This window comes from Rousettus aegyptiacus, unplaced genomic scaffold (genome assembly GCF_014176215.1).
Source record: "Rousettus aegyptiacus isolate mRouAeg1 unplaced genomic scaffold, mRouAeg1.p scaffold_m13_p_2, whole genome shotgun sequence".
Taxonomy (NCBI): Eukaryota; Metazoa; Chordata; class Mammalia; order Chiroptera; family Pteropodidae; genus Rousettus; species Rousettus aegyptiacus.
The window spans coordinates 95710527-95735791 of NW_023416295.1; the positions used below are offsets into that span (position 1 = coordinate 95710527).

The window sequence follows — 25265 nt, forward strand, 5'->3', positions numbered from 1 at the left end:
AGGAAGCTGGCTGACTCGCCCCCCACTCTACCTCATGGCAGCCACCTCAACTCTCTTCGCAGAGAATTCGCCAGCTTGTGTGCCCAGCTGAGGACCTGACCCAACGGGACCGAGCAGGACCCTCTGCCTCTGCTGCACCCAGGACAGCGCTTCTCAGGCCAACAGAACTGGAGTCTCACTGCTAGGGGGCAGACCCTTGGACACTGCCTGTAGGCCTGGCCTTGGGGACAGCCGCAGAAGAGGAGGGCAGACCAGTCCCTCTGTCCCTTAGGGGTAGATAAGACAAAGGGGATCCACCTTCTGAGCTGGCTGCTTCCCACCCCAACTTCCCTGCCCCAGGGGAGGCTAAACAGGTGTGAAATGCCAGTATCAAGAGGGCTGGTGGCTGGGCTGAGAGGTCCGTTTGGCTTCTGGGCCCTCTTACTTTCATTCCATTAAATCCAAGTTCTTCCCACTGACTGCTGGCAGTTCTGCCTTGTTCCTGCCCCTCTGTCTTGCTGCCTTGACTTTCTCTTCACTTTAAAGCTGTGGCTTAAGGTCCACCCCCTCCGCCTTCTTTTCTCCCCTCACTGAGTTCTTGTGGACCTTGAGTAGAGGGGATTGCCATGGGGAGAAGGGTGATGGGGCCCAGCTGAAAGCCTCTATCGTCGGACACTTGGACCAGGGGGGTCTGTCTCACCTCTGTCCATACTTCTCCTAGAGTCCTTTCACTCCTCCTTCGCTCTGTGGAATAGGAAAGGCAATGGAGGGAAGAATGAAGGAGGGGACCTGAGCCAGAGGAAAGAAGAGGAAAGAGTGGTTTGGCTTCTTCTGCCCATATTCCTCTTGCTGTGTCCTTGCCTGAACCCACCTGCCCAACTTGTGTCTGTGTGTGCCTGCCCAGGGCCTGGTGCAAGGGGCTTAAGAGAGGGACCGCAGTGGCCGCAGCCCAGAGGTGGCAGGCATCAACAGCACCGGGCGAGCGGGGCACTATCCTGGCTCAGCCAGCAGAGGGACCCCACTTCCTCAGGACCTCCTGGCTGGTGCTGGGAAGAGGATAGATGCTGGATGCGGCACTGCCGGACGCGGCCACGCGGGGGCGGCACTGCCCAGACCATGGGTTTCGTTATCAGAGCCCGCGCTGCGTGAACTCTTAGGGTTAGGCTGCAAGGAGGACCCAGGCTGGTCCCGTCCTACTTTGAGGTCAGTGGGCACGGCTTTGGCCCCGGAGGACCCCACGTGTGTGTTTCTGCAGCCTTACCTGAGTGGTGTGTGGATCTGGGGCTCAGGTATTTGTGTGCGTGAGTGTGTGTGGGTGCTTGTGTGTGTGTGTGTGTGTGTGTGTGTGTGTGTGTGTGTGTGTGTGTGTTTGTCTAAGTGGCTGAACTCACACGACTGTTCTCCCTGAACATATGGAGGCTTTGGTAACTGCCTGTGTCTCCACCTCTGTCCTGATGGCTTTCCTCCGGCGCTGTTCCAGGGGGGCTTCTGGTGGTTCCTAGAGCTTCAGATGAAGGGTGCAGGGCATTCCCTGGATGGTTTTCTCAGTTCTTTTTTTCATTTTTTCTTTTATAAGTTAGTTAGTGGGAAAATGTGCTGGAATCTTTGCCAGTCTTTAGATTTTGATTTTGTGCTGTTGTTAGAGCTTGCTAGAATTAGTGAAAGCAACCCTGCTGTCTGTTGGCCTTGGCCGCTCCTTCCTGGACAATGACTGGGTGGCCATGCCCCCTGTGTGCCAGCTCAGTCACAGGCCTAAAGTGGGAGCAATAAATCTGCTAGAGAAACATGCTGAGACTCGAGATACCACACACCTGGCATCTCCATCGATCTGACAATATTCCCGGAACACCTACTATGTAGTGCTGTGCTATGCTCATGACACATGAAGAGCGAAAATAGACACAGTTTTTTCAGCAACAAATTTTGACAAATGCTATGAAAGGAAAGAGCAAAGTGCTATAAGAAAGAATAACTGCGTTATAGAAGAAACCTGATGCTTTAGGTCAGGCTGTCTGGGAAGGCCATTCTGAGGGTTATTATCTGACTCACTCTCCATTCATCTGATCTAAGTTGCAAGAATCTGCTAGACCTAGGAAGGGATGTAGGCAGTTCAGTCATGGTGATTTGAATCCTGTTTAGGAGATTCATTAATAGTGGACTATAGTGTGAAAAGCATCCATTGGCCTAAGAATCAGGAGATATGGGTTCTAGTACTGACATGCCTCTAACTTGCTGTCCACCTTTGTGCAAGTTACTTGGAATTCAGGTCTTTGTTTTTTTCAGATGGAGATAATAACTGCACCCCGGCCACGCATAGGTTTGCTGTAGGGCTCAAATGAGGTAATGGGTGTGGGAGCCCTGAGGTCATTAAACCAGTTGGGGGTAGGTGGCCGAAGGGAATCTGCTCTAACAGCCCAGGGGGATGACAGGCAGAGACATGAGAGAGAAGCCTGTGTCCCCGAGGCGAAAGGGAGCCGGTATGTCCAGACTTGGTTTTAGCTAAGGGAGAAGTAGTTGGGGGCAGGGCATGCTCAGCCCCATCTGCTCTCTCCGCCTGGAAGTGCAGATATTGGAACCTGCAGTTCTCAGAGGAAGAAGACAAAGGAAGGGGAGCCCTCTCTTGTCTAGAGGCCACACCTGTTAGAATAGAAAGGCAGAGAGCCTTGGGGCGAGTGAGAGCTGAAGGGAGAAAGCAGAAGCCCGGGAGATTCGCAAACTGGGCCCTTGGACACAGGGAAGTAGCCAAGCAGGCACCAAGCTCGCCAGGCTGCCCTGGGGCCTCGAATTTCATATTTTGCGCCTGGCACATGTATCAGATCCATTCGTGTGGACACAGACACACAGTCCTTCATTATCTTTAGAAAAATGTGCACAAGCTCAGACACACCACCGTCAGCCAAGTACACTCCTTCACAAAGGCTAGCGGTTGTCGTGTGTGGGTCCTATCCTCTCACTTTCTGGTGCTGTGACCTTGGGCAAGTAAATTTCTCTGATCTTTTTTTCTCCCCTATTAAGTGGGAATAATAATACAGCATCTTATTGTTGAAGTCCAGTGGAGGATGTAGGAATTGCTGCCCTGGGGGCATATCCAGCAAATCCATCTGATTTCCGGTGGTTCCAGCCCTATCACATTGGGCTGTCAATAAATATAACAGAGAAGCCGGGGAGATCAGAGACAATCTTGCTGTCCTCTGGCTTCCTAGTCCTTGGCATCAGGTCACACTGGGCCCCAGAAAGAAGGCTATGCATTTATTGAGCTAGGCACTTTTGCCAGGAAGCAAGGGAGAATAAGCCCTGAAATGCCCCTGCCTCCTGTGGGCTGATTGTGCCCAAGAAAATGGTGCCCAAGAAAATCAGGACTAAGTCCTCCAAGCCCCAGTCTACCGCCTGGTTCTGGGAGAGCAATGCCCTCCCAGAAAAGGGAAGACTGGGGTCGCTTTTTCCTCCTAAGTTGCATCCATCTATGCATCTGATAAACACTAAGTGCCTACTCTGAGCCAGCACTGTATTCAATGCTAGAGGCAGAAACAGAATTTTGAGATGTGACTCCTGTTCTTTAGAGTCGTGGTCTGGGAACATAATGCTGCACTGGAACAAGTATAGACATTTGGAGCCAAGAGGCCCAGATTCAAATCCTAACTTCCTTATCTACCAGTGTATGGCCTTAGAACACACCACTTCTGTTTGCCCCAATATTCTCATCTGTAAAATGAGGCTAATAATTCCTGTGTTTCAGGGTTTTTGAGGATTAAATGGGGTAACATGCAAAGCGTCTAGCCCGAGCTGGATGCTCAGGAAATAGGTTCCATGCCAGGTCGTCTAAAAGCAGGCGTGGGGTTAGAGATGAGAGGATTCTATGGGATTCACAGTTCTCACTGTGGCAAAATAACTGATTCATTAACCATATTTTATCTTGTCTCTGGACCTTCTCAATATGGAAACAGCCAAGTTTTCTGTAGGCTTTCCAGGTAATTTAGGGATTTCTACCTTTTGCACAGATGTGGGTCTCTGGCCTCTAGGAGTTTATTAATTGGTCTAATGCCCAGTAGGAATTGGAAGCAGTGGGGTTTGGGGTGGGCTTGAGTTTGAGAAGGCTGAAAGTTAAAAAGGGAGGCAAGGTCAAACGAGGTAGCTGTTCTACAAGATGAAAAAGAGGTGACAGGACAGCTGGACTGTGGGTATCCCCAGGTTATCGCGGAAAGGGTGACACATGGTAAGCATGAAATAAAAATTTTCAAATGAATGAATGACCTACGAAATTCACCCTCTGCCTAATCTGACTCTTTGTTCTAAATCCCCTGCACGGAGAGGTTGTGTGTTCTGTTCTGGAACAGCTACAGCTAGGTACTCTTACAAACTTTAGTGTCTCTCTGCAATAATCTCCATGGTTGACACATGGTGGCCCAACGTGCGGGACAGGGCAGCTGCAGCAGTACAGGTTATACCATCCCAGGTGAGCATGGGGTTGACTGGAGTGTGAGTTCTGGCTGGGGTCAGGCCCCGCTCTGCCCGAGCTGACCCCCTTCTCACTTCCTGCTTTCACAGAGGCAAAGGTCTGAAAACAGACTGGTTCTGGCTTTTCCTTGATGGGGAGCCCCACAGGAGTTGCTGAGAGGGGCCTGAGAGACAATGAGAAGGGGTGGGTGCTTGATGGAAAACTACAGACAGACATTCTCACTTCACACCCAGCCCTGCCAGGAAGTTCTGAAGTACAAAGGGGAAGCTCATGCAAAGGGAAATTTCCCTTTCTCCCCACAACTTCCCCTCCTCCGCACCACCCAGGGCTGAAGAAGCATCTTCATTGCCTTGAAAAAGACAGTGGCTGTTCTGAATGAATGGCCTCGTGAAGCCATGCTCAGGAATAGTGATGAGGATCCTGTCCTGGATAAGCTCATTGGACACATAACAGAAGACACATACATCTATTCAACACAATTCACCACTGATAGCTGCCCGGCAATCGAGCAAGTCCCAGCTGTGTGCCCTAGTGCTGAGAGGTCACCAGGGCATTATTATGCTGCCTGGAAGCAGGCACTCCATCAGCCCTGCCCCTGCTTCTAGAGGACCCATGGCAAATACCAACAACTCCCCTTAAACGCCTATGTCATCCTAAGAAATTTACCCCGTTGACTTTAGCCCTCGTGGCAACTCTGCAAAGTGGGTATTATTATCTATCTTTTATAGAATGAAAAACTGAAGCTCAACCCTTGCCTAGCTGACATAACTGGTAAATGACAAGAGGAGGGGTTCAAACTCAGGTCTGTCTGACTACAAACCTGTGTCCTTTCTAGACTGGGCTCTGGGCGCTTTCTCTAGGAAAATCCCAAGGAAAAGAGTGGTGGTGGTGAAGGTCCAGAGTCTGCCTTGAAACCACAAAGGGGCAGGTACTTGGTGGAAAACTCCAGCATGTGATTCACCCTCCTCCCATGCTCTGTCACTGAGGCCAACTCCCCTTCTGAGGTTCTCACTTCTCAGCCTGGGAGTTGGTGGCTTCATCCCACTGTTCTGGTTAAGCAAGGGCTGTCCTCTGCCCGTGCATCCCCCTCGTTTCATTCCTTGGAAGGAGCTGGTGCTGGCACCAGGAGGGTATAAGGTGAGAAGGGGAAATGGGGAAGAGGCAAGGAACAAAAGGAGGAGAGATAAGGTGGAATGTGAGTCTCTGAGCTGGGCTTGGAGGGGTCCTCTTGGGACAGCGCCCACTGAGAGGGCAGGAGGGGCCACAGTGGGAGTGAGTGGGGGTGGGGGACAGGGGACAGAGGACTTGACTTCCTGAGTTTGGATGTCGTAATCCTGATTCACAAACTTTGACCTCAATCCCTCCTGTTGCGTGTGGTATTTCTCTGCCCCTTCACCTCCCAACACACTGGCATGCACACATACTCACATACACACACTCACACACACACCAGTCGCTTTCTGTCTCGGAGCCCCAGGCCAACTGCTCGGATAGGAATCTGAGCTGGGAGGACAAGAGAAAGAGTGAAGGTGGAGGACAGTTTCCCTTTCAGGTCCTTCTCTGGGCAATTAATTCTCTTAGTGGCTTCCCTGGGTCTCTCCTGGGACCTGAGGCATGGAGCTGAGCTGACTGCAGGAGCCGGATCGGAGCTGAGGTGAGCAGGAGGCGGAGGGCTGGATCTATCTTTGCAGTCTCTGAGAGGGTCCTCAGAGGCACTCGAGGATGAGAACTGGGAGGCGAGATGGTAGGATTAATTGTGTGTGTCTGTGGCGCAATGCACTGGGACCAGAGCAAAGTCTTATGTTCGGGAATCTTAGAATAAGGGGTGTCACCCCAGTTCCTCCTCACCACCTACAGCAACCGAGTTGCTCAGGGATAAGCCTGGGTAGCAGGAAAGTCCATAGATGGGGAGACGGCCACGGAGAGTGGGTGAAAGAGGGAGTGATCACCTGACTGAGAGGGAGGGAGAAGCAGACAGTGCCCAGCAAGGTGAGAGGAAGAGCAGAGAGGAGAAACCAAGGCCATCCCTGAAGGCCGGTGGTCTGCAATTAGCTATTGCAGGTGAAGAGCTCCTGCCCTCCTTGCACCAAAAGAGCAGAAGGAGGAAGCTCCCTGGCTCGGGGGTCGTGGAAGCGTAGGCATGCTGGTGCCTTTAGTGGGTAATGAGGTGCTGACAGAAGGCACAGGCCCAGCCAAGCAGTCCCCAGGGTGTGAAGGACTAGACAGGAGCCAGGTTTTGGTGCCATGCACACAGGTATGTGTGTGCAAAGGGACGTGACGGGAGTGGCACCAGCATGTGTATGGAAATGAGAACTGGTATGCGGGTGTGGGCCGAAGCGGGGGCTGGGGTGTTCTATGCCCTGCGTCCCGGGGCTGGGCCACTCCTGTGCTGGACTGGGGAGTGTGATGGGGCCGGGCCGGCATCCCAGCAGCATGTGGGGCACAGCACTTTTGCACTTGCTCCTCCGCTAGACCCTGGCCAGGCGTCCATCCACATGCCCAGCTCCTGCAAACAGTTGGCTGTGGACTTGCTAGCCTCTTGAATATTTCCTTAATGGGCAGAACTCAGCCCAGTGTGGGTGCTGGTGTCTTTGCTTCTGGAGGGCACTGAGGTATAGTGAGCTCTATGCCAGGCCCCCAAACCCTGTGCCAGCTTAGCAGAAGAGATGGGCAGCCTGGGGAGGTGATGCTAGGGGCTAGAGAGGTGACAGAGCTGGGGTGTACCCTGGGGAAGGGGGAGATCTCTAGAAGTCATCTTGAGTGGATGGCAGTTTAACTATTCCCAGCAAACGGGCTGGGGGGAAGGGCACGGGGCGGGGGGAGCAGGGTGAGGGGAGCAGGAGGGCAGGGTGTGTTGTCCTTGGGGTTTTAAAAGTAATCTAACAGGGAGAGCTCCGTGCAGCTTATTTTTATGTCTAATATCTTCCTGGGCATTTCTTCCCTGAATATAACTTGAATTCCACATGCTGCAATTTAAGCCTGTTTGCCTTTCATTCGCCGTGGCTCTGGGCCAGCTTTCCTTTTCACATACTCTTGCTTTCGTTCTGCTATTTCTGCTGTTCATTCTTGTCCACTGGTTATGGTCCTCCCAACAACCTTAAAAAACAAAAGGCAAAAAAAAAACATGCCACCTCAGCGTGAGTTCATCAGTTCATGTTCTCTTCTCCCTCCTCTCCTGTCTGCAGTGCAACCCAAACCCTGTGCCCAAATTGAGTTCTGCGATTTGCCTCCCCATCCCACACTCACCTCTGGTTTTCCCTTCGTTTACTCCTTTTCTCCACCAGGTCTGGCCTCCTCCAACTGTTGAGGACAGCTTTGTCCTGAAACAGCTGCTTCTGGTCTGGGGACAGTACGGCTTGTCTCCTGACCATCCCCTGGCGACTCTTGTGTCCGGATTCCCCCTGAGCTGAGCTAACCTATGGCTCGGCAAGCAAAGGCAATAATCTCTCCTTGTCTTCTATGGATCTTATTTTTATCTCCTGCCTTCCTAACGCCCCTATTGAGCAGGGATCCTTTTCTCTTCCAGGGAGGCTTAAAGCTCAGAGAGAAAGTGTGATTCGCCCAAGGTTACACAGCAAGTCAGAGACTCAGCTCCACCACTTATTGTATTGGTAAGTTTATTCGAACTATTAGAAATTTGTTTTACTGAGCACCTGCTAAGTATTAGGCCTTGCTCTTAATTTCTCCGAGGTTCATTTCCTCCTTTATAAAATGGAGTTAATAGGAATACCAATTTCAAAGATTTTTATGAAGATAAAATTTAATAATGTATATAAAGATGTATATGTTTTTAGGATAGCACTTACTTAAATGTTAACTGCTTATTATTACTAGCTAGGTCTGGACTATAACTTGGGTTTCCTGTTAGGTGCTTTTTTCATAGTTTTTTTTTTTTAGTTCATTCATTTATTCATCCATGCATCAATTCATTCATTTGTTTAATGATTCAGAGGCCGTTCCTCAAGGTATCCCAGCCCCAACTTGGTGGCAGCATCCACAGTTTGTTCAGGTATCACCAACTTCTCCCCTGGGGCCAACCTGCCCTGTTCTTTCAACCTGGGCTCTGGTTCTCAAGGTCCCCTGGGATCTACTGCTTATTCTGAACCTGCAGCTGTCTCCTTTTCCTTCCTTCACTCTCAGCCTCTGATTCCCACTGGGTGCCTCTCTCCCTCACCTTCCCTCCTGGGCTGAGCTTGCAGTGGAAGCCCCTGAGTAGGTGCCAATACCGGAATTTCACCCTGACATGCTTTCTCATTCCTGGGATAACCTGCACCCTCCAAGTCACCTTCAAAAATTTCCATAACCTCAAATGGCTCCTGCCACACCTTTCTAACCAACTTGGGCTTGGGCCGTTGCCTGGGTTAAAAGGACCAACAAATAAACACAGTCTCTTCTTTTAATAAAAAGGATCCCTTGTGTTTCTCTAGAGCCTTGGAAGAGCATGGAGCACTTGATGGCTCTGGGTAACTTTGATGCCCCAACGCCCTTCTGAGGCGAGGAGTTGTGGGTGGGTGCTTCCCTCTGCAGCCTGGACACCCCCTCCTGGCAGCTCACTGGAAGCAGAGGCAGAGGTAGCCTCAGGGAGATCATGGGAGGGGGAGAGAGGGGAAGGCAAATAGGGATTTTGGATAGAACACTACCATGCAGTCATTTGTCTCCTGGCAGTTGACAAATGGACAACGAGAAGGCAGAGTAACACTGAGAGTGGCCCACATCATTTTTCTGGAAGTCCAGGGAGCTTTGGGCTTTTTAGGAGGGCAGGGAGTTGGGAAGGGCTGTGACCGGCCATGATATACAACTACTTCTGGATCTCCCATGAGGGGCCACTTTGATTTGAAAATGATTACTACCCAAGTGAGAATTGCTCTTATAATTCCTTCTACCACCGGCATCCCTTCTTGTTCTCAGGACAGAGGTACAACCGAGAGACAAAGAACCAGTGCTCCCTTGAACCAGTGTTCACTTGGCCCTGGCACCAATCCTAGTCCTCATCTGGCCTTGTTTGGAGGGCCCACCTTTCCCTTCCCTCCCAATCAGATATCTAGGGCTGGCTGGCTCTCATGTTTACCCTGAGTTGACCAATCACCCTGGTACAGGGATGAGCACACAGCTGGGCAGAGGAAGACCACATGAGCCACACCTGTCCTTTGACCTCTGGCAGCCTTTGATCCCTTCTGGCCTGCGGGCTGGAGGCTAAGCTGATGCCACTCACTGGATACTGAGGAACTGGGGCAGACAGGACAGCAGGGATGATGGCTGGCTATGAAGATCAAAAGTGGCTTGCAGTAAAAGGCCCTAGGGACCTTTTTAATCCCAATTCACTCCCAAATGGTTTTAGGCAAATCACTTTATCTGTCAAGGCCAACACTTCCCCATGTGCAAAATGATTTGGTCCCTGGTTTTGTTCTCAGAGTCATAAGAGTAAAATGTAACTTTAGGTATAAATGTCACTGAGCGTTTCAGAAGAAAAGCAATAGTCCGACAATATTAAAACAATATTCCCACAGTAATGAAAAAGTAGATTAGGATAGAAAGATCAGGATAGAAAAAGCAGGGATGGCGGAGCATGTGTTGAGGTTGGACAGCTCATTTCTTTTCCTCTCACCAGGCCGTGCCTCTCTCACCAACCTGTTCTACTCTCAGCTCAGTGGCCTCCCAATCCATTACGTGACTATGGACAGAAAAGTGGCAGTCCATGAAGATGGGCTTCCTGTGGTCTTCTGGTTCCCTGAGAAGGGAGAGAAGTTGGACCAGGAAGGCAAGGACCAGGTGAAGGATCGGGGCCAATGGACCAACAAGATGGAGTTTGTGCTGTCAGTGGCCGGGGAGATCATTGGGCTGGGCAATGTCTGGAGGTTTCCCTATCTCTGCTACAAAAATGGAGGTGGTGAGTTCATTCTGAGGTAGGCGTGGTGGGGAGAGATGTGCCTGACAGCCAGGCAGCGCCTATGTGGGCGCCTCCTACCTGGGCAATGTGGTAAAATGGAAGGAGGCTAGAATGGAGTTGGAGAACTTGACTTTGCATTCTGGCTCCATCACTGGCCCTAGCATCTCCCTGTGTGAAAGGGTGATGTTACCTCGCAGGGCTACAGTGTAGATTAAATGAAGCAACAGCAGAACCTAGGAATCTGATTTTTAAATAAGCTCCTTCATTACTCTGTAGAAATGTCACTTGTTGACAGGATTCATTCATTCATATAACCAATATCATCGTGGGTCTAGTATGTGCCAGACACTGTCCTAATTGCAAAACAGAACATATTCCACGTGTCATAGTCTAGGGAAGGGTGGCAGATTACAGACAAATAAGTAAAACATGGGATACGTCAGATGGTGATGAGTGGAGGGGTAGGCAATGCTGGTCACAAGGTGCGGGGCGCGGGGTTTGCAATGTGAAATAAGGTACCAGGAGAGATTTTGTTGAGGAAGTGGCATTTGAGTGAATACTTGACGGAGGTAACGGAGCAACTCTTATGGATGGATATCCGGTGAAGAACTTCCCAAACGGAGGGAACGGCAAGTGCAAAGGTCTGGGAGTGAACGCGCAAGGGCACGTTTGAGGAACAGCAAGGAGGGGAGTGACAGGCGGGACAGCAGCGGAGATGAGAGCAGAGAGGTAATGGGGCCCTGAGTGAGACGGGAGCCACTGAAGAATTTTGATTAGAGAAATGACTTTATCTTGTCTATCTATGATTTTTTTTTTTAATTAAAGAACATCATTTTTCAGCACTAGTTGTAAAAATGAGCAGGGGCATGCTAGGAAGGGGCCAGAATAATATTTTAAAGTTACAATTAATTGGTTTTTAGTATATTCACAGAATCGTACAGCCGCCACCACCACTGATTTTAGAACATGTTCATCACCCCAAAAAGAAGCCCTGTACTTGTTAACGGTCACTCCCCATTTCATCTCCCCACCAGCCCTTGCCAATCACTAATCTCCTTTCTGTGGATATGGATTCACCTCTTCAGGATGTTTCATAGGAATTTATTTGTGAGTGGCCAGATTCATTTTTGCCTTATGGAAAATTCCTGTATTCTTCTTGTGGAAATAATATATGCTTATAGTGAATATTAGAAACATTCCAGAAGGTAAAAAGAAGAAACATTCCCATTTATGTAAACCATTGTTTAGAAAATCTTTCTAAGCACTTCTTATATTTAATTTGACAAATATTTACTGAGCATCTACCATGTAGTTTGCTCTGCGTTTTAAAACTTATAGTTATTATTACAAACTGCTTGAACATGGCTTCAAAGGAATAGAAATGGGATTTCCTGGGCAGGTCAGGGCTGTGAAGCCAAGACTGGGAGTGGGGAATTAACGCTGGGCCAGAGGTGAGGGGAAGCAGGAAGAAGGGGTACAGAGGTGGTGACCTCTTTCTTTGTCCCAGGCCACAGTTTCATAGACACATAGTATGTTAGAGTTAGAGCTAAAGATGATTTAGGCCGTCCCCCTCATTTCATAGAGGAGGACACAGAGGGCCACAGAGTTCAGCGACTTTACCCAACACCACGGAACTGGCTGGGGTACCAGTAGGCCCTGGAAGATATGTTCACTGATTCGCACATCACTGCATGCATCTTGCCCTGCCATCTGAAAAGGAAGGAGGATGAGGGCCCAGGAGACAAGGCTTTGGGTTCCAGTGTACATCTTGTCTCTGTCCTGCCTGGTGGCCGCAGCTGTGGCTGTGGCCTCTGTACTGGCCGTGGAGCGGGGTAGAGAGACAAGCGCCCACGACAGTGTGTGGTAACACTAGGCTGAGCCTGGGTCTTCTGTGAAATGGCAGCACCAGATGACATTTACTGTGCAGGGTCTGTGTTCATCTCTGTCACTTGTGTTCTCACGTCAGCTCTATCCCAAACTAACTACTTGGAGAAGACAGACTGCCATCCCTCTATCATGCTTCCTTCGCCTTAACCATGAGGGGCTAAGAGGGGTCGGGGGTCTAAATCTGGGGCCACTGGTCTTTGAGGGACTAGGAAGGTAGTAACAAAAGCCCAGGAGTTAGTTTCCTTATTTCAAACAACTTAATGTGGGAACACTACTTCACAGATTAACCCAAATGTCAGTTTTTTTTCTTCGGGCTAGAATTGTACTAACTCATTATGGTAATATGGTTAATCTCAAGCTGACCATAGCCCTGGTTGGCAGTTAAATATAGTTTTTACTACCATATTAATTAATCCATTAATTGTTAATAATTGGTTGTCAATTGGTTATTAATAATTACCCAGTAATTAATTATTAGTTAATACATAATTCTATAGAGAAAAATCTTTTAAAGGGGATGAAAAAATAAAGTTATTGGTCTAATAATGTCTTTGGTTATGAAAAAGGAGGGAGTCAAACTAGATCATCCTCAGGAAATGCTTCATTCTAAAAGAGAGTTTTATAAAATTTTAGTTTCTTAATTGTCAGGGGTTCGGGAGAGAGGGCTTAGCAGAGATAATGGGGCATACCTTAGTGCAGAGGGAGGGAGATTTTATATAGGCCTCCAGTCACCCTGTGTGCACAGATCCCTGTGGGGCATCACAGGCCACTTGTGCCCATAGCCTGGGCAGGTGCCAAAAGAACGGTGGGCCAGGATAACCCCCCAAAGCAAGGGTTCTCAGGAGCTCACTGGAGGGGAGGGCATTTGCAGTGATTGTGTGTTAGAAATCCAGAGGAAAAGCCAAGGATGACAGAGGCCCCTATAGTCTGTCCAGATCAACCTCCTTCCACTGTCCCCAAAGGCCCACGACTAGTGTTATCTTTTCAGGGTACAGTCAGCCTGAGGCAGGCCCAGCTCTAAGCCTCCTGAGGTCACCCCATCCTCTGTGGGACAAAAGGCTACATTCCAAGGGTAGAACTGAAGCCATCTCCTCTACTAGAGGGGAAAGACCACCACACAGGAGCCTCTGGGTCATGTACCCGCACAGACTTCCTGTAAAGTGCCCCCAGGGAGTCTCCCATCCACGTCCCTTCTCCTGAGCACCACCCTCAGCTGGGCCCCTGCAACCATCTAAGCCATGCAAAGCAGAGTCTATGGTGCTGCATGGCCCTGTGTTTATCAATGTTCTAGTGTTATTCAGGATGTAAAGACAAATATGATGTTAAAAGGGACTTCAGAACTTGGGAGAGAGTTACTGTCTTGTCAAGGCTTCCTAGGGCCCAGAAAACCCATGAACCCTTCTCCTTTACTCTCACGTATTGCTATTGAGAGTGCAGACTGGCATAAGAGTTTTAGGGGCAATTTGGAAATGGATGTCAAAGACCTTAAAAAATGTTCATGCTCAAAACATGGAAAGAACTCAAGTGTTAATCCATGGATGAATGGATAAACAAAATGTGGTCTATACATACACAGGAATGTTATTCAGTCTTAAAAAGGAAGGACATTCTGACACTTGCTACCCCATGCGTAAATCTTGAAGACATTGCACTAAGTGAAATAAGCCAGTCACAAAAGGATAAGTACTGCATGATTCATTTTATATGAGCTGCTTAGACTAGGGAAATTCAGAAAGAAAATGTAGAACGATGGTTGCCAGGGGCTGGGCAGACAGGGGAATGCAGAGTGTTTGGTGGGTACAGAGTTTCAGTTTGGGATAGACGAGAAAGTTATGAAGATGGATGGCTGTGATAGTTGTACAACAATGTGAATGTTCTTAATGCCACTGAAGTGTACACTTAAAAATGGTTAAAATGGTAAGATTTATTTTATACATATTTTGCCACAAAAAAAATGTGCACACCCTCTGACCCACCAATTCCTCTACTGGAAATTTATACCAAGGAGCAAATTAGACAAGTGCACAAGGATTCAGATTAAGGATCTTTATCACAGCAGGGTTTCTCATGAAACAATAAAAAAGGTCAAAGGAGGTATTGACAAAATAAACCACGATAGATGCACAAAGTGGAATACTACACAGCCATTAAAATGATGGCATAGGTATGTACTTATTGACATGAAAAGAGGTTCTTGATATACATTTTAAAATTGCTATCAAGTAATATATAGTAGTTTTTTTCCTTTTTTTAAAAAAAGAAATATAAATGTCTGTGTGTTTATAAGAAATTGGAAGGCTATGTAATGCTTTTATCCTTTCTTTCTTTTTGTAATTTCTATTTTTTTTTTCTACAAAGCGATATGGATGCCTTGGGAGGTGTTATAATGCGGTAGTTAAGAGCACAGACTCAAGATCGCACCACGAGAGTTTGTGCCTCAGATTTCTCATCTGTGTCTCAGTTTTTGAATCTTTAAAATGGCCTCTCATCTATAGAATGGACGTAACAATAGTACCTATCCCAGGAGAGGTCATTGTGTGAGGATTCTGATGTTGGGGAAGCATTTAGAAGAGGGTCTGATACGCAGTAAGCACCAAATAAATGCTAAGTGTTATTATTGTGCAATAAATGATAATCCATTCGCCCATAGGCACACTTCTGAGTTGAGGTAGATGTCTTACTGACTGAAGTGGGTCCTATGGGCTTAAGGTAACCTTCAAATCCATTCACATGCAATCTGCTGGATATCTTTTAGGCCTGGCCACCTACCGGGACTGCAGGTCAATGCCTGGTCACCTGGCTGCTAACACCCCAGTTCCCGAGAATCTGCTTGAGCAGAAGAATGGCCTTCGTTGCTGAGTGCCCAGTTCAGATCAGAGTCTGGTAGAGGAAAAAAATCCTCTGAAAATTATTAGAGGGAAAATAATTTCTTTTTGTTTGTTTGCTTTTTTCTAAAATGTAACAAACTTGATAATTTAATAAGCATATCAAATTATACTGAACACAGGTTTTTGTTCCAAAAATAATAAATTGACTAGATTTGTGAAGCATGCTGAGAAAATAAATAGTGCACACATTAGGATTTCTACCAAAATTTTCTTTTATTTCCTTTCAAAGATCTTTCCTGTCCTTAGTGGGGTTCAGACTGGAAAATTTTTCCTGTCTCTGCTCACAGATAAGAGGAAGCGACTTGGGACCTTGGGAGGGATGAGGGAGATTAAGGATTCTGGGTGGTGGAGCACAGGTTTCTGGGAGGGGCATGGGGACAAAAGTCTCAGCCTCTCCCTCCCTCTCTGCAGGAGCCTTCTTCATCCCCTACTTCATCTTCTTCTTCGCCTGTGGCATCCCGGTGTTCTTCCTGGAGGTGGCATTGGGCCAGTACACCAGCCAAGGGAGCGCCACAGCTTGGAGGAAGATCTGCCCCCTCCTCCAGGGTAAGCATTCTCCGTCACCCTCCTCTTTGCAGGCCACCAATCTGCCTCCATCTCTCCATCAACCCTTCCTTCCTATTCTCTCGCCACTTCTTTCATTTATCCACTCTCATCCTGTGCTAAGTGCTGTGGGGCACACAGGAAGTATAATCAGGCTTTGTAAAGCGGGAAGCTTATAAATCCTGAGGAGGAAGGCACTCCTCAAGAAAGACGATACAAAGTTATAATGAAAAATCAGGTGCAGAGCTTTGCAAGGGGTCCTTGTATGTGGGGAAACCTGAAGCTTCATTTCCACCAGCTTCATGGAAAACATGTTTTTGTGTACATGTGTGGTCCCAGATGTACCTCCAAAGTATATAATAATAAGGTATTATTATTATATAATGATGATGATGATGACGATGATGATGATGCTTAACATCTGTTGAGCCCTACCATATGTCAGAGCTCATACCAGCACTTCCTGTTGCATTTCCTCATCTAATCTTCTAATAATCACTTTAGTCATCTCATTTTGTAGATGAGAAAAATGAGGTTATTTGCTAAGGATTTGAACCCAGGTCTACCTGAGCTGAAAGGTCATGCTCTTCCTTATGTTAGAGATTACGTTAGGGACAGCTTCTGTCCTCTCTCTGTGCATCTGTTTACACTAATGTGAACAGCTTGGGGTATCTTTCTCAGGCCCCCTCTAAAGATGATTGGGCCAGCCCCCTGGGGGCAGTAGAAAAGAATCCCAAGGGGTTTCCTTGTCCCTGAGGGGTTCCTTTTAGTTAGAAATGGAGAGCGGAATCTTCCCCTCAAGTCATTCCCTAAGGGAGTCCCAGGGACTAGGATACGTGGGGCTGCCGTCCAGTTTAGTAGGCTAGACAGAGGTGGGCATGGCGGGGGACTCTGGCTCCTGAGCAGGCTGGAAACTTGACTACTGATTTGGGCATGTGTGCGCCAGGGGTTTGGGGAAGCAAGGCTAGCCTGGTGCTGATTCCTCTTGGGGCCTCCATGGGGCCCCTGCGGGGGCAGCAGTGAGGGACTGGGGCAGGATAGAGCTTGGCTCACCGACGTTTCTATTCCAGAGTTCTGGGTGCTTTGGGAGTGCTGTACCCTCAGCCAGAACATACAGTTTCTGGTGTTCTGTTCTGGACTGCAGTGGTAGCCTAATTCCCACCCAGCTGGGCTCTATCCCCAGGGCCAAGCAAGCTCATGGGTGGCACCAGCAGGGCTGACCTCTCTGGCACACAGGTACTAACTCTGAGGAGGGCGCCAGGGACAAGGCAAGCACACAGCATTAGATGCTCAGGGGCTTGGGGGAAGGCACTGCTGCTCCTTCCTTATTTTCCCAATTGAGGAGACTCCAAGGCCTCTAGTCTCAGGGACGGGCTCGCTCAGTGGGGGTGCACTTATGTTGGTGGGATCCTCCAGGCTGCTTACTACCAGCTCCCTACCTGCCTACCTTCCTCTGCTTCACGTCTACCCTCTCAGCAAACCTGTGCACACAGGCGGGACACTGAGGAAACACATCCCTCTGCTCACCCATACCCTCCCTCCTTCTTCAACTTATAAGCAGAAGCGAGCTTTCTCCCTGACCTCATCCCCACCCCAAGAGACGGCTGTGCCCCTTCCCAGCCTGGTAGTCAAGCCTCCTAGCGGGCCCCGGTGTTGATGGGACCGCTGGGTCCGGTGGGCAGCAGGAGCACAGCCTGTTCCCACCACTTTGTGGTCCCTTGGTTGTTGTGCAGGCATCTGTGCACTCTAAATACCCCATCAGAGGCCACCAGCCCCTCAGGGATCCCCTCCAGAGACCCAAGCTGATGCTGCCCCAGGACACTGTCCAACCCCTCCTCACTGCCTGCCCACCCTCTAGCTCTGCCATGGCCTGGATGCTTCACAGAGACTCCACCAAGGAGCCCCTCCTGCCTCCTGCTGAGTTTGCCAGACCAGTAGGAACAGATAATCTGGGCAGACTCTCCTGGAGTGGGAAGCTGGGGCGTTGCTGACAGTCAGCATTGTTTGTACGACCAGCCTTTGGGCTGTCTGTCATCCTCTAATCTTAATTCATTAGTTCTTGAGCCTCCATTTCCCTGGACACGGGGCAAACAAGCGGGCCCTCCTCCAGGTGGAGCACCCCCTGGCTTTCACACCTTGGGACTAAGAGCCACCCTGGCAACGTGCTACTTTTAACCTTACTGCAGCACAGATCCCTCAGTTGTACCATGCAGGCAGAGTGGGTGGGTGACCGCTCCTGCCCTTGCTCCCTCTCACCCCGAGATGTGTCTGCCCAGGACACAGGCTGCACCCTAACCTTCCACTGCTGCTGGGTGTTAGAACAGAGGGTGCTTACCCTCTGCTCACTTGCTGCCCTTTCCGGAGGAGACGGTGTGGAGGCTGACCACCAGGCTCTACAGTATTTGACAGCCACTGCGGCTCTCTTCCTTGCTGCTTTCTTCTGGTTTTTGCTCTTATTTTGGGACTGATTCTTACCAAAATTTTCCTACTTATTTCTTTGTTCTTCCCTTTCATTTTGCAAGTAATGCATGATTATAATAGCAAAACTAGAAAATGCAGATAAGCAAAAAGAAAAAAACTTTAAAAAGAGAACTCAAATCCTATCACCTAAAGAATCACTTGTTAACTTTTAGATGACGATCCTTCCAGAGTTTTCCCCATTAAAAAAAAAAAAAAGATATACATTCGAATATATATTATAAAAATGGGAGGATGCATATGTGGCTTCTCACGCCAACGAACGAACTCTGGTTGTTTTCTTGCGTGCCACCCAGTATCTTTCTAATCACAACTTTTTTGGGGGCTAACATTGATCTCTTGAATTCTCTTATTGCTTCCTGTCCCTCCCCTGCTCCGGAAGGCATTGGCGTGGCATCTGTGGTCATTGAGGCCTATATGAACATCTACTACATCATCATCCTCGCCTGGGCCCTCTTCTATCTGTTCAACTCCTTTACCTCTGAGCTGCCTTGGACGACCTGTAGCAATACCTGGAACACAGGTATCCGTCGTTTCAGCCCCTGGGATGTGGGCTCTCCCTAGGGGCTGGGCCTGTAGCGTCTGGTGATTGGAGCATGCGGCAGAACTGCCTCAAAGCTAAGCTATGTAGCCTTTGGTGCCAGGGTTGCTGGCTGACCCTTCTATGGGACCTCAGACCAGCCATTAGAACTGAAAATCCAATGGGACTGTAAATGGGTTATGCAACTGCAAGAGGTTAGTATCACTCACTTGTTCATTCACTTAACAAACATTTGCTGTGCATTTACTGTGTGCTAAGCACTATGCAGCTGCTAGAGAGCCAAAGGCGAACACAAGCAACATGGCCCCAGCCATCACTGAGTGTGAAGTCTAGTGGCAGAAACGGACAAATTAACAAAATAATTACAAATTACAATGTGTGAAAGAAACAAAGCAGTAACTACATAACGATAGGAGGGAGGAGTGCTCGCCGAGGGTTGAAGGATGAGAAAGAGCCCATGTGAGCAGCATTCCATGGGAGGGGGACAGGCACAAGAATTCAGTCCCTTTGACTGTTGAGTTGTGACAGAGAGCTATGTGAAGGAGCCACTTACACGGGGGCAGAGTGCATCTGAAGTCTGGATTATGTCAGAGCAGTGTGAGGCACACAGGTGGGGGGGCTGGTTCCATGAACTCTCTGAGCAGCCAATTCCTGACACTCTGAAAGTGGATGCTCCAAAGGAAGCTCTTGGGACTGGGAATGATGGGGACCACCAGGACGCAAGGCCAGAGGGTCAGGGGGACTGGGGTGTGGGGTGTCTCTCTCCATCTCGTTCTTAACCGATGCATTTCTCACCTTGTCCCCGACAGAACATTGCATGGACTTTCTGAACCGCTCTGGAGCTAACAAAGTGATGCCTTCTGAGAACTTCACCTCACCTGTCATGGAATTCTGGGAGTAGGTGCTGGGCTTGGTTGCCATGTGCCAGGGGGCCTTAAGTCGAGAAAATTTGGATGTCTGAGACCTGGAATTTGGAGTGCAAGTTTAAGGCTCTCTGCGCATGTTTTCCAGCACTTATTCCCACCCCGCACATCACTGAGAGATGAGGGCATGCTCACACATCTACCCACAGTTGTCCACTTACATCCCCCAGATCCACCTATGTTTAGCTAGACTCACACATTTATCCATGTCAACTGGCATTCCCACACATGCCTCATTACACCCTCACACCCCCCGCATCCCACGCGCCCACCCAGACTTACACATCTACTCACACATGTCCGTTGGTGTGCTGGTAACAGCCTGGTTGGCTTAGGAATGCTGATTGTGCACATCTCTTCCCAACTCTGTGTGTAGTCATGTCACATTGGCCAAGGTGGGAGTATTTACACCACAGAAATTGGCAAACTCTACACCCTCCCACATAACCACTTACACACTCATACCCACCTATGCCCACACATGTCCACCTACATTCTCATGCACACATTTCCATCGCCCCTGTACACATCTTTAGATACTATCATACACTCAGCCCCTCCACTTGATGCCTATATACTTGCTCATTGATCTGTATGTGTGTGTGTATATATGAGTGTGTGTGTGCATACTCTTCCTTTACTCATTCATACATTCCTCACACTTCTCCCATACTTCTATATCTGTACAACAGAGAAATCTGGACGAATTAGAAAGACAAGGATACCTGTGATATTACATGACTTTGTCTTCTAACAGCCAGGGGCATATAGACCATAGGGGGAACAAATCATGGTTGTGGGGAGAATTAGAATAAGATGGAGACAGGGGGAGTCTGGAATATGAGATCTGAGGGGTCAGCTCTAAGAATCAAGAGAATTGATGACAGAGGCAAGTTGTTCCCTTTAGCCTTTTACCTGGTTATTTATTTTTTTCCCAACCCATCAGGAGACGTGTTTTGGGCATTACCTCAGGTATCCATGACCTGGGGGCCTTGCGCTGGGAGCTGGCCCTGTGCCTCCTGCTTGCCTGGGTTGTCTGCTACTTCTGCATCTGGAAGGGGGTCAAGACCACAGGGAAGGTGAGGTGTTCTGGCTCCTAGTAAGCTCTCTGGGGACACTCACAGCATCTCTCTAAAGAACTGTAAGAAAGTGTAGTTTAAGGGAGAGGCTCAGTGAGAATAGGGGAAGTTGTAGGAAGGCAAAGTTTAGTTCAATACAGGGAAAGACTTTGTTTTTCAATATGATTTTAAAAGACCTGTTTACATAAGTAGTATACAGAGCAAATTAAGAAACAAAAATCCCACTGTCAGATCTAAGCACTGTACAAGCCATCCGCATGCTGGCAGGCTACATCTACTGATCCTTGCTAACATTTTGCTGCGCTGCCTTCTAGTTCTCTTTATGTATATGTATGCGTGTAGCTGTATCTATTATGTGTATATTACACAAGTAGGATCAGATACTCTTATGACTTGCTTTTTTTTATTGAACAACACATGAAGACAATGTTTAACATGAAATACAAACGGAACTGTCTTTGAAGTGGTGAATATCCAATCGTTGAAGGTGTTATAGCTAAGAATAGACAACAGTGGCTTGTTGTATGTATGGCAAGAGGTCAGATTGGAGCATTGTTTCCAAACCGGAGAAGCTGAGAGATGCTTCATGCTTTTAAAAGGCAGGAATAGACAGGTATTGACTTTTCTGATTATCCTGCTCCTGCAGCAGCCTCTTCCTTCAGTGGGTTGTCAAAATAAAAATAACAGTAATAGTAATGACAAAAACCAAATAGTAATAATAACAGCACAGATAGCTCCGCCACCTTGGGTAGGGAGCTGAGCTTGATCGGGGCCGAGTGGCATCCCCTCTGAGTGTCTCCAATACCTTAGAGCTCCGGCCATTTCCACTTCCCTAATCTTAAGCCTGGAAAAATACAGTCTCAGTTTCCTCCCAGATGACTGTACAAATCTGATCACTCTCCCCCGTGTGAAGGAGAGGCCCTCCCTCCACAGGGGACATGGGAGAACAGCCAGGATAAGAGGTTAAGGGAGACCAGATTCTGGATTTAAAAATAGTCTTTGAAATGTTATGGCTGGAAACTTGTCCCCCTCTCTGCCCTTCCTCCTCCCCACTTGCCCTGCCGATGTGTCTCTCTCACTCTGCCGGGGGGCCCAAGGCCTACTGAAATGTGGAGAGGAAGGTGTGGAAAGTTTTGTGTGCTCACCTCTCTCAGGTGTCTCTAAGAAGGTGTCAGACACTGAGCTAGGTGTGGCTCGTGCCACCTGGGCATGGGTGACAGGGGGACCCCGTAGACTCCCTGTTATCTCCTGGCTGCTGTGACCCCACCAGGAGTGACTTTGGTCTGCTTTTCCTCCAGGTTGTTTATTTCACAGCCACATTTCCCTACCTGATGCTGATCATCCTGTTGATCCGAGGCGTCACACTCCCTGGAGCATATGAGGGCATCATCTATTATCTGAAGCCAGATTTGTCTCGCCTGAAGGACTCCCAGGTAGGAACTGTGCTGAGGACCATGTCCATGATGTTCCTCACTCCAAACCAGAGCTGCGCTTGTGAAAATCTTTGATCATTTTCAGGTTCCCCCTTTAAGAAAAGTTAAATAACGTGGAAGAAAATTATGAAAAAGGGACTAAAAATCTCTTGTAATCCTAACACCTAGCTACAATCTCTGATAACGTTTTAGTATATTTCCTTCCAACTTCTTTTCCTAGCTGGTATGTGTGAGCGTGTGAGTTAACATAGTTGAGATAATTATAAATGTGGAGAGAGAGATATATCTCTTTTTCACTTAAATTATATCGTAAGCATTTTCCGTGTTATTCATTTGTAAATGTCATTTTTAACACTTGCATAACATTTCCTCCATCCGTCATTTGTTCATTCATTCATTCATTCAACCAAAATGTTCTGAAGCTACATTAAGTGCCAGGGAGTGCCGTAGCGCTGGTGCAGGGCAGTGGACACCACAGACCAGGCTCTGTGCCCTCTGAGTACTCACACGTGGGGCAGGGATCGTTATTCACTCTGTTCTTACCCTGTTCTCGGACATATAGGTCACATATTTTTTTAATAATCGTATATACAGCTGCAACGAACACCTCGTATTTAAATCTTTGACCACATATCTGATCATTATGTCCTGATAGTATTTAGATGTGAAATTTCTAACTCAAAGACTGTGCATGTTTTAAGGTTCTTGAAATGTAGCGGCTTTAGAGAAATGTAGATTTCACTGCCAGTGTTTCAAGGTACCCTTCTTTCTGCAGGGCCCATGAGAGATTCGATTATAATTTATTTCAGTCTTTGACAAGTCAAGATCATATCATGTTGTTTTTAATTTTTTTTTTTTTTTTTTTTACTGTGAGTTTGGACATATTTTCACATATTTACTGACCATTTGTATTTCCTATTCTAGGACTTGTCTGAGCACATTCTTTGTCTCTGCCCTTCCACCCTTAAGTGCCTTGGTGTTTTTTCTTTATATTTTAACGATGTGGCCCCGATGCCCCAGCATCGCTGCCTAAGGCACATTCTACTTGTTGAATGAGGTCCAAGTGCCTCTCCACTCCCCCTGCAGAAAGCCTATCCTTCTCTGGGGTACAGCCATGAGTTGCAGACTCCACCTAAGAAATTTAAGTAACGCACACGTGTGTGGTGCTTACTGAGTGCCCACAGAACCATGTTAGAAATGGACCCTGCCTATGAGTGGAAGACATGTTAACAGAGAGTTAGAATATCATTGACGCTCAGGGAACACTGAGCAGGCCTGCTGGTTCTGTGGTGTGAAGGAAGGGTCTGGCTCTGATAAGCCCTGCTCCAGGCCCTGGTGGGCTCCCTCTGCTCTCCTTTACCACTTTCTTGGGGTCTCACATAGGTGTGGATGGATGCGGGCACCCAGATCTTCTTCTCCTTTGCCATCTGCCAGGGATGCCTGACGGCCTTGGGCAGCTACAACAAGTACCACAACAACTGCTACAAGTAGGAACAGGGGGCTGGTGGCTCTGGGGGGACCCTGCCTGACTATGGTCTAAGGAGGGTGGCTTCTTCCTTTATTATCAGGGAGTTACAAGTCGTGTCAAATTGACATTGTGGGTCTATTCCCCAGAATAAATTCCTTTCTTCCTCCCTTTTCTCTCTCCCTCTCCTCTCCTTGCCTTCTGAAACCCAATCTTGGTCTCTTTCTTTTTCTTCCCATTTACTCTTCCTTTTTTCTCTTCTCTTTTCTCCCTTATCATCTTCTGATCTCTCCTTGCGCGATGAGTTTCTTCCTTCCCTTTCCTTCCCATTTTGTCTGCATTCGCCCTCCCACAGGGACAGCATCGCCCTCTGCTTCCTGAACAGTGCCACCAGCTTTGCGGCTGGATTTGTGGTCTTCTCTATCCTGGGCTTCATGTCCCAAGAGCAAGGGGTGCCCATCTCTGAAGTGGCCGAATCAGGTAGGTGCTGCTTTGCTGTCTGGGACCCGAGGAGAAGGAGGATCAGCGAACACAGATCCTCCTATAGAAAGGGAAGGGGCCTATGACCCTTTTAGCATCTGGAGGCAGTGCTTGGAACAGAGCAGGGCCTCCATAACCATGGAGGGAGGGAGGGTGGATGTGTGGATGGATCCACAATTGCATGCATTGATGGAGAAATGGATGGATGAATGACCAGCATGCTCCCCAAAACCTGGGAAAAGGAGAATGATGAAAGGAATTACCCTGCCCTCTTGAACTACCCCACCACACACACATGCACACACACACTCACCTGCACACATATACTCTCACATGCACACACACAGTGCCTCCAGAGAGGGGCACTCCCTGATGGCAGCAGGAGCACTGTGCTCACCTGATTGTGTTGTGCCCTGGCAGGTCCTGGTCTGGCCTTCATCGCATTTCCTAAGGCTGTGACTATGATGCCCTTATCCCAGCTGTGGTCCTGCCTCTTCTTCATTATGCTCATCTTCCTAGGGCTGGACAGCCAGGTTCGTCATTCTAGCCCAGCCCTGCCCAGCTCTGCCCTGGTGACCCTTTTTCTACTTCTCATTTCCTGGCATTACCTTCCCCCTGACTCCCTTTCCCCTGACCATGTATTCTGAGGCCCCTTCTGTTGTCTAGTAATAGTCCTTGGGGTGAGTTGGGTGACCTCGCAACCCACTTCAGTGATGGGGCCACTTGGTTTGTTCCCTAATGCCTGACCCTCCCCCACACATGATTATGGTCTTTCAAATGCCCCTTCAGCCTCCTTCCAGCTGCTTAGCTCAAGCTGCCCACCCTGTTCCCATAGGCTTGGGGACAGAACACATATCCCCTTTCCAACCCTCACTGCTGAGACCTTCTGTTGTGGCTTCACCCCGAGCCACCCCCCATTTATGTCATTTGCACCCTCCCTACACTCCTGTGCATCAGCATGGGTGAGTGGGGTGAGAGGAGCCTGGGCAAGGCCATGCTGGGGAAGGCCCGAGGGCAGGAGGCCCCTCTCACCCACGCTTCCCTCCTGGCCCGCAGTTTGTTTGCGTGGAGTGCCTGGTGACAGCCTCCATGGACATGTTCCCCAGGCAGCTCCGGAAGAGCGGGCGGCGAGAGCTCCTCATCCTCGCTGTTGCTGTCATATGCTACCTGATTGGGCTTCTCCTGGTCACTGAGGTGAGCAGGGGTGGCAGCCTGCAGGCTGGACC

General features: G+C 48.6%; 2 protein-coding genes across 16 annotated transcripts in view; both read left to right on the forward strand.

Moving 5' to 3' along the window:
• Positions 1-2679, forward strand: part of SLC6A13 (solute carrier family 6 member 13) — a 38779-nt gene extending 36100 nt beyond the window's left edge. For all 5 annotated transcript variants that reach the window (XM_016142584.2, XM_016142618.2, XM_016142592.2 and 2 more), the window contains one exon: positions 63-2679. In XM_016142584.2, the coding sequence (XP_015998070.1) occupies positions 63-185 (123 nt within the window). In that variant the 3' untranslated portion in view covers positions 186-2679. The remainder of the gene's footprint in view (positions 1-62) is intronic.
• A 20-nt stretch (positions 2680-2699) lies between these two features.
• SLC6A12 (solute carrier family 6 member 12) overlaps positions 2700-25265 on the forward strand; it is a 28303-nt gene continuing 5737 nt past the window's right edge. Inside the window, exons 1-14 of one of the 11 annotated variants that reach the window (XM_036237032.1) lie at positions 2700-5572; positions 7962-8046; positions 8386-8444; positions 8863-9006; positions 10079-10322; positions 15509-15643; positions 18501-18641; positions 19469-19556; positions 20529-20661; positions 21960-22094; positions 23478-23581; positions 23915-24039; positions 24460-24572; positions 25096-25233. In XM_036237032.1, the coding sequence (XP_036092925.1) occupies positions 8908-9006; positions 10079-10322; positions 15509-15643; positions 18501-18641; positions 19469-19556; positions 20529-20661; positions 21960-22094; positions 23478-23581; positions 23915-24039; positions 24460-24572; positions 25096-25233 (1455 nt within the window). In that variant the 5' untranslated portion in view covers positions 2700-5572; positions 7962-8046; positions 8386-8444; positions 8863-8907. The other 10 variants (XM_016142539.2, XM_016142530.2, XM_036237033.1 and 7 more) reach the window with 10 other exon arrangements.